Below are 10,106 nucleotides of genomic sequence, written 5' to 3'. Positions count from 1 at the left end.
ATATATAGACACAATACACAATCATACATACATATATATGTATTATATATGTTCATAAATGCATAACTATATATATATATAATATATATATATAAATAAATAATATATATAGATTATTCATATGAATTCATATTCATAAAGAGCTAATAACATGAACAAAGTATTCATATAAATATTTATATATGCGTTGAAGTATTAAAAAGTTTATTTATAATAATTAACTCAGCTCAAAAACTAGTGGAATAGAACTCACTAGCAAGGAGGTTGATGACATTTCGAAGTTGTTTCAACTTTGAATGAAAAGTAGAATTTTTTTCTATTGCTTTTTCAATTATTAAAACAATTGGGTATTTGCCCTGAATGTTTCAAATACTTTACCTATGTTTGAATAAAGTTATAAGTATGAACAATTTGTATTTACATGTACATAAGAACAAAAACCTTCTGTTATCTAACATATATTCGTTTACTTTCATATACCATTATTAATTAATGTGTTTACACATTATATGTTCTTGTGTGTGTGTGGTTGTTATTCAAATTGGAAGTTCATTGTCCGTTAAAGTCTTATTCCTTTTGGCAACATACATTTATTTCTAATTTTGTTCTTTATTATCCAGACGATACGATTCGACTCTTCTTTTACCAAAGAACATTATTTTTGCAAGTTTCGATAGATTTCAGCTTTTCCGATACCCTGATTCAAATTTACATATGTCTGCAACCAGGTTGTGATCTCTATCTTGAACACTGCCATGGTACTCTCTTGATGTAGACCATTTCCTATTTTTTAAAATAAAGCCATCTCCTATTTAAGCCAGGTTTATATTTTAAAAATGGCTCTATTATAGTTTTTTTTAAAATGGTAATCTATCTATCTATCTATTAATTTATTTATCAAAATAAAATAGGAAAAAATAGGAACATATTGGGCAAATTTGCTGTATTTTGACGGTCGGAACTGCTAAGAGCTGCACTAATGAAGAATGGAAAGGAAAAAAGAAAAGTTAAAAGATCTGTGAAAAAAAGAATGACATTACAGATTAGACTGGTTTGGATGGTTAAAAATGGAGCATTCATTAAAATCGGTCAAAAATAAAAAAGATTATGAAAATAGACAAATGTACAAATATATAGATGTAATTGGTTTTGACGGTTTTTCGAAGGATTCAAAGAAAACATTCACTGGTTGATGACTGCTGTGTAAATGTTCAATATTATCTGTTGTTTTTTTTCGCTTTAATGTTGTAGGCTATAAAATGTCATTTTATTTTCGGTCATTTACTCCAACAGCTGTACACTTCATTTTATTGAAGATGAAGATGATTTTTCACAAATCATCTTCAGGTTTGGGTGCAGGTTTGGCTTAAATAGTTTCTAGAAACTTTTAATGATTTGTGGAAAATCAAAATAAGCCTTTCTACATGATGAATTTGGATAACAACAGTTTTATTAAATTTTCATGATGAACTTTTTTCTATTGAGCAATTTCCAGAAAACTTTAGTAAGGAAAATTGAAAAGACAAACCTTAAATTGATTAATGCCAACAATTTGGTAGAATTCATACAATACTGTATAAAATATGGTCTCCTTCCAATATATACATAAATACATATATATATATATATTATATATATATTATATATATTATATATATTATTATTTTTTTTTTTTTATTATTATTGAAACATTTATGAAGCGCTAATTAAACGAATCTCAAAAGCACTATCTAACAAAAACTGAACTTAACAACATAATTGAAATAACAAACGAGAAATCATAATACATCGCACAGAAATAAGATTAAAATTTGGTCATAAACAGAAAAGTAATCGATTCAATATAACGAAAATACGAAATAATATTTGGAACATGTCGACTAAACAGAAAGAATTGATCAATAATGCATTACAATGAAAATAAATGAGTTTTCAGTTTCTTTTTAAAATCACGCAGGTTTAGGTCCGGATTTCTGAGAGCAGCAGGCAGGTTGTTCCAAACAGTTGGTCCAGAAACAGCAATGTTACGAGAACCTATACGGAGACTCGTTGTTGGGATCAACAGCAGGTTTGAAACATCAGACCTCAAGTGTGTTCCAGATGCTTTTGAAGATCTCTTTTTAACCTGTCAGACAAATAAGATGGAGCTAGACCTTTGATAGACTTGTAGACAAGTGTTGAAATTTTGAACAACACTCTTTTGTCGACGTTAGCCAATAAAGTTCAGTCAATATTGGAGACACATGATCGTATTTTAGAGCTCCAACAACAACTTTTGCGGCTAGATTATGTATTGATTGAAGTACAGCCATGGATCGATCAGGTAGTCATGAAACAAACTGTTGCAATAGTCGACGCGTGAGTGCACAAATGCATGAACCAACGTCTGCAACGTGGATGTATCTAGGGATCGTCGAATTTGATTGATTTTCCTGATTTGAAACATGCATTCGGCTGAGAGCTTCTTAATGTGTTGTTTCATTGACAAACCTGAATCAATCATGAAGCCCAGATTAGCTGCTGTCTGACAAAATGGGATGACCTCATCATTAACAGTTATAATATATAACTGTTATGTGTTATGTTATAATACATTTATATATATACATATATATATATATATATATATATATATATATATATATATATATATATATTATAACATCAACATACATTAGGCGTTCTAGCGAGGATTTATGAGCTAATCACTCACACAACACATCCACGCACGCACACACCTGCTGACACGCACACAACACACACACGTAAACACACTAACACACGTACGCCAGCACACAAGTACACCAGCCACCAGGTCACACGCACGTCAACACACACGTACACACACACACGCCACTACACGCACGTGTTTAGCAAGAAGTGTGCGTGATTAAACTGCCTACAAATACGCATGCTGGTTTCTCGTGAGACAACAGTTTCTTCTATTTCAAATAGCTTTGGAGCGCGAGATCTTTTATTACTTCAAGTTTGTTAGTTTTTTTAAACTTTATTTATTAACAATTTTGATTTTAATCAATCTTTTTATTTCAATTTGGTTCACGCTTTTTATTTTTAGTATTAGAAATTATAGAAATCATTTAATAATATTTTGAATTTTGATTTTGTACAATTTTTTTCACAAAAGTTCTTAATATGGTCATTAATATTTACCGATGACAATTCTTAAAAACAACTTGCTATTTTATTTAATTCATAGAACGGTTTACCTATGTATTGACTGTGATTGATAATTAACTTGATTGAAAATTTAGTTTCAACGCTAACAAACTGATTTCGCGACAAAACGATGGGAAAATTTTGAATTTTCAATAAGTTAGCCATCATTCAATAAGCTTTTTGAAATTAATTGACGAAAATTTGAAATTTCAAAATATGAGAGGAGATTTATCCATGATTCGGTAGCCAGCACAAGATCGTTGACAATAGAAACACAAACAAAATTTTAAAATAAGTTGTTCAATGTTAATGTTCAGCAACATAAAAATGAATTGATCAGTACTAAATGTTATAAACAATTACTCGTCAAGATGATAAATTGTTTTATTATAAGTTATGGACATAAAGGTGAGGACAATGGAGTAAACCCTTGGGTGGGTAAACTCTTGAAAATATTTTCGGATGAACAACGGATAGGGAACATTTGGGTAGAGAATTTTTATGAGAGAAAAAATCTCGATAATATGAGAACTGGCTGTATTAACATTAACATTGGAAAATAGCTACCATTCACTTATTTACCACTAAAAGGATTAGGTGGAGATAGTTTATGTTGGGGTATCAGTTAAATATGTCAAATATTATCACACATGGCAATGACGCCTGGCTGTGACGTATTTTTATTTATAAGATTTTATATTTTTGTGTTGTTTTCATGGTTGAAACAGTATTTTCCCAAGTAAAATAACAAGGTTTTTCAGTATAAATCTATCATGCCAGTCAATGTTTCGACATTTTTTCAGAAGTTAATGAATTTTTTTAAAAGAGCGAATATCCGAATGTTGGAAAATTTTTAAAAACGCATGTACAACGGCGTGTTTTTCATTAATTTAACTATTTTGAAAACTTTTTTGTCACTTTATAAAAAAAACTACAGTGATAACTGATAACATTTTTTTATTCTGTCGCAAATTAGGATGTAACACCTTATATATATTCAGACAAAGGCAAAAATTCTATACGTCTTTGTCATTTTATTTTTTTATTATTGTTGTTTAATATTTTTAAATGGTTGTTCAAATATTGTAAAAAAAAATACTTTAAAAAAATTATAAAAAAAAGTATTATTTATTTTTTTTTAAACTGAAGCAATTGCTGTTTTTCTAATTATGAACTTTTTATTTCAGTTAAACTTTAAAAAAATTGGATAGTTGAAAGTTTAGTTTTTTTTCAGTTGAACATTGAAATTTGTTTGCAACTGTTGGTAAATAATAATGCTTGATATGCTTTTTAATGATGTTTAATCGCAAAAATAAAATTTAATCACCTTTATTTTTATTTAAATTTTTCCTTTACATAAATATCACGTATTTAAAATATCTAATAGATGAAAAATTGTACTGTTGTAGTATAATATCTAATGTAGTATGGATAGTTATTTTAAAAATTTTCAAATAATTTAATTTATTGAAAATTATTTTAGTTTAAATTAATTTAATGAACATTATTGTGCAAAGTTTTATTTTTGTAACAATGTTTGCTATTTAAGTAGTTAAATCGTATAATATCAACGCGCTACTTCTTCCATTAATCAAATGTGTTGTTCGTCCTTACGCTTTCTGTTTTTCTAAAATATATTTCTGCTGACTGTTTCTCTCAAGTTATTTATTAGTTATTTTCAATCCTTCCCTGCGGAAAAACTTTATGCTAGACTATGCAGACAGCTAGGAAAGGAATAAGCGGATATTTTTTCTCGCACCCTGACTACGAATTTGTCTTTGTTCAAAATTTGATAGATAGCCAGCATCAAATATCAGATATTTGACACGTATATTATAAATAAAATTTTATTACACACAATTTTTTTTTCAGAAAACTAAAAACTTTTTGTCGGAAGATAATGAGTACGATTCTATCACAAAACGTGGTCAGGACCACGCCAGCGGCCACATCGGCTCACAGTTTGCAGTCGCAGATCATATCGCTACTGCAGATGAAAATTTCAGACGACCAGAGCATCTTGACGACACCGTCGTCCTCGCCATCAACTTTATCTTCGCTGTCGTCGTCGTCGGAACATTTGCAGGAGTGTGCACTCATCAAGTTGCAGCGATCCGTTGACGGACCGCCCAAGCAATTTATCTTCCAAGACGAACAAGGTGAGCTACTGAAATGTGATTTTGGGAGAAATTAACGGATCGGTTTGTGGTTTTTCAAATAAATAACTCAGTTAATGTGGTGCATTATCATTCATACAAGTGAACGTGGATTCAGTTAAAATTAAGTTTAATTTTTTTTATATACATTTATAGTTTGTAGCGGAAGTTCAATTTTTATTAAAAAAATTTCAAACAAAAGTTTAATTTATAACTTTAGCGTCATTTGTCAACAAATCACCAAGACGTTCACACACATTCACCACAAACAAAATAGGAGATTATTACTTAGACGGTGGGTTGGAGACCTGGATGAATATTGACAAATTTGGCATCTTCCAAATTCTTCACAAAAGTTTGACCACACACCCGAATGCTATCGTTTTGGTCGGTACTGCTCCTACATCGACTTCTACCTTTTAATCTTTTTGTTGTTGTACCACTTCCAGCCTTCAAATTTTTATAACTTTTTGCTCGTTTTTGTTTTTCAATATTTTTTTCTTTTTATTTTTTTTGTCTCAAAAATTTTTTAGTCTGGTAGAATTTTTAAACTTTAAAAATTTGCAATGCTTGACTGTTTCTTTTTTGTTTTCAATTTCTGTCTCCTATAAAAATTTGATAAGTAAGTGTATTGATATAAATAACTTTTATATGTCATTTACGAAAGGGCAATGATATTATTTCATCGCAAACTACATAAATACACCACATCCACACACCATATCCACACACACACACACACACACACACACACACACACATACACATACACACACACTAACACAAACATACACTCATACAGACAGAAACACTTTTTTATTATTTCCACCGATCATTCATTCATTTAATTAATAATTCATCCATTCATTCAACCACGCAGAACGATGTTCTGAAAAACAGGCAGATAATAGGCAGAGACTTCCTCTCCCAAGTTGAGAACATCAGCTCTTACCTGATGACGATCGCAAAAAATATAAGTGATGATGGCGACTACCACACTAATGACATTAACGATGACGGCTATATTGACAACATTGGCGTTTGTGGTAGTGGCAGTGGCGTTGGTGATGGTTGTGGTAAGGGTAGAAATGACGATCTGAAGAAAGGTGATGTGGTCGCGTTCTTCACCACATCCTCTATTGAGACCATCGTTTTCTACGTCGCTTGCTTGAAGGTCGGCCTTGTGACGGCCGTCACCAACATTCAACATACCATACGTAAGTTACTGCTGGTTATTCTTTCGTCAGAATAATGTTGCTTGTTTGTTTATTATATCATAATAATAAACTATAAATTGTAATAAATTATTATTATTTAAAATAGTATTAAAATAATTATAAACACCGACAGCTGAATTGAGTGAGCAGCTTCAAATATGCGCAGCTGATGCTATCTTCACAGACCTGGAAAATGTTGAAGTTGCCACAAAAGCTGCCAGCAGTTGCTCGACAATTAAGGTGAGTCTTTTTCTGTTTAATACTGGTGTGTGTGCTTGTGTTTGTGTGTCTGTGCTTGTGTGTGTTTGTGTTATTGTGTGTGTGTGTTTGTGTTCTTGTGTGTGTGTGTGTGAATGCCCGTGAGTACATTTATTTGATTAAGCACAGGTAGCTGTAATTAATTACGTGCAATTTAAAGTTATTTAAAATTGAACAACAAATAAAAAATCACGTTACATACAACCTGTTTCAAATGGTTAACAGAAATGACAAATTGCGAGCAAGATTGATGTAATCAATCTTGTAATAAATCATTTTATTTATTTTGTTCAAGTACTGCCACTTATATTCTTGTTCATTTTTTTTTATTTCAGTGCATTCATTATTGTCAAAATGCGTTTCACACATTATTTTATTTAAGCTTCTTCTGTTACAAAAATCACTGAAGAGAAACACACACACACCACACACGCACACTCACACACACACATACACACACACAGGCGCATCACTTGAAGGTTTGATTGAAGCGTACAAGCCAACAGAGCAACATATCACACAACGAAATCGGTCCCACCTTTAAATGTGGTTGCGTTCGAACCAGATGGGCTGCAGTTGCTCGTCGTTAAAGCGGCAAATAAATCGTAAAAAAAAAAAATCCGGGCTTAAACCGCAACGATTATTTATTGAGATATATAAGTCTTTAGTGATTTTAAATCATTTATAGACAATTATAATCGTACAAAATTATCTAATTAATTTAAAAGGTCAAAAGTTACACACGCGCGCACAACGACACATAAATAAATGATGAAATGTAGTAGACAAATTGAAGCATATAAATTTGTTTCCTTATTTTAGTTAGAAAAACAAAGTTGGAATGTCCAAAAAATATCAGAACATGATGGTTTAATTTGAGTGTTGCTGTTTTGTTGTGAGGCCGTTCACATTTCTTCAAATGTTTTCGAGATGTCGTTGCATGCGGTCTGGGTTTTAATTGTTTAATCGTCTTTTTTAAAGTTAAATAATTTTCGTATTTGAATAATTTTTAATTTTATATGAAATGTGGCCAGTACTTTGTTGAAATGTAGTTAAAGTGTTCCTTAATTGTTGCAAAATCATCATTTCCATCTAACTTGCCCATCCGTCCATCAAATTTTTTAAATAAATTTTTAACTTTGTTGGCTGCTAAATTATCTTTCTTATTTTTTAACCTCTCATTTTCATCATTCATTTCAAACGTGTTATAATGAATTTACGAGTGTATGTCTGTATTGTATGTATATGTGTATATGTATGTATGTGTGTGTGTGTGCATGTATGTGTATGTGTGTATGTATGCATGTGGTTGTATGTTTTAAAATGTCGTATGTATCAGTTAATGAGAATGTGTCTTCTATTTGTTGTCACGTTCGAACTTTTTTCTGTATGTCCGTACGGTTCATGTGCTGTTTTCAGTATATATTTTTTTCTCCAAATATGTGTGCATGCATAATTGCATATAAATGTGCGATTTTGTATGTACGTGTTGTCCTTGTGAATGTGAGTGAATGCGTAAGTTTTTATTTATACTTGCGTAAACGTATGTGTGTGAACGTGTGCGGTTGTGGTTATATGCTTCCATTTGTGTGTGTGTGTATGCGTGTGCGTAGTGTGTGTGTGTTGATATGATGTGTGTGTGAGTGTGTGTGTGCGTGTGTGCGTGCATATAGGAGTGTGTATATGTGCGTGGATCTGTTAACGTAGATATGTTTGTGTGTATGTGATGTACGGATGTGTTTGCGTTTAATTCGTCTGTTTAACGTTTTTGCACTAATGAATGAAGTCTTCAAAATCGACCAAGCACCATTTCTCTCTCTCTCTCTTTCTCTCTCTTTCTCTTTCTCTCTCTCTCTCTCTCTCTCTCTCTCTCTCTTTCTGCATTCCACTCTCTTCCTTTCTTCTTTCCCCTTTCTTGCTCTCTTGTTACCTTTCATTTTTTAAACTTTTCAAAAAATAACGTCAAACAATATCTCATTATTCTCGTCGTATCAGCCATTTCCATCAAAGAATCGTCATAATCATCGTTGTTTTTTTCCTTAGTTGAATGATCTGACAGTGATTTAAGAAAATGACATTACGCTTAACAATAGCAGGCAGTTTTTTATTTGATGGTGGCAGCGGTTGTAGCAGTAGTACTGGCAACTTTAACAGCAGCTGTGGTTAATACAGCTATTCTGCCAGCATTAGTATTAATTTTAGTATTAGCAACAGTAGAAAGTAAAGTTTAGGCTGTACTATTATAGTTTAACCAAAGTATTATTTTAGAGCATTGTATGAATTGATTGATTAATTAATTGATTAATTAGTAGAAAGAATAGTAATAAACGCTGATGATTAACTATTTTTCGTGAAAGCCAAAACTTAAACAGGTAAACTAAACATGAAAGGCAATGAAAAATAATACTTTTGTGTACTGCAAGCTGAAATAGTAGATCCCTTGCACAAAGGTACACACACACCACACCCCACTAACACATACACTCTCTCTCTCTCTCTCTCTCTCTCTCTCTCTCTCTCTCTCTCTCTCTCTCTCTTATACACACACACATCAAATATACACGCACACAAACTCTTTCTCTCTCTCTCTCTCACACACACACACACGCACGCATTTTGGATATTAGCATAAAATATGTTTAATGTATGTGTTTGTCAAAATACTCACACACACACACACACGCAGGCAGGCAGGCAGGTATGTAGGTAGGTAGGTAGGTAGGTAGGTAGGTAGGTAGGTAGGTAGGTAGGTAGGTAGGTAGGTAGGTAGGTAGGTAGGTAGGTAGGCAAGTAGGCAAGCAGGCAGGCAGGTAGAAATCGAGAGAGAAAGAGAGAGAAAAAAAAGAAAGAGAAAAAGAGAGAGAAAGAAAAAAAGAGAGATAGAGAGAGATCAGAATCATGTTAAAAAATGATCATGTTAATTATCTATCAAACGTTAAACATTGAGTTAATTTGTTAATTAACTCTGAGGGCGGTGATGATGGTGATATGATGATTAATTTTGCTAATTCTTAAAAGACCGCTATACTCAAACAATGTGTATGTACTTTGTATGTGTATGTACTTTGTATGTGTAGGTACCATGTATGTGTATGTGCATGTGTAAGTACTTTGTATGTGTGTGTGCGTATGCGTGTTTTGTACACTTTTGTATATCATGAGTTAATAACGTTGATGATGAGTACGATGATGATGACAATGATGATGACGATGATGATGACGATTCGGACATTATTGGCTGTGATGATGATAATGACAAAAAGTAATGAAGATGATGAAAAAAGAAAGCAATTACTAC

General features: G+C 32.0%; 1 protein-coding gene across 1 annotated transcript; it reads left to right on the top strand.

The window, feature by feature from the left end:
• Window positions 1–3,573: 3,573 nt before the first annotated feature.
• On the top strand, window positions 3,574–7,293 carry HELRODRAFT_169566 (hypothetical protein; the record flags this gene model as incomplete). The annotated part of the gene is made up of 5 exons (XM_009015411.1): window positions 3,574–3,585; window positions 5,050–5,247; window positions 6,214–6,550; window positions 6,684–6,790; window positions 7,273–7,293. The coding sequence occupies 5 exons, from the start codon at window positions 3,574–3,576 to the stop codon at window positions 7,291–7,293; spliced, it is 675 nt and encodes a 224-aa protein (XP_009013659.1).
• Between the last annotated feature and the right edge of the window lie 2,813 nt (window positions 7,294–10,106).

Source organism: Helobdella robusta (assembly GCF_000326865.2).
Source record: "Helobdella robusta unplaced genomic scaffold HELROscaffold_16, whole genome shotgun sequence".
NCBI lineage: Eukaryota > Metazoa > Annelida > Clitellata > Rhynchobdellida > Glossiphoniidae > Helobdella > Helobdella robusta.
The sequence above is the reverse complement of the archived record's forward strand: the minus strand, read 5'-3'. Positions and strand labels throughout refer to the sequence as shown.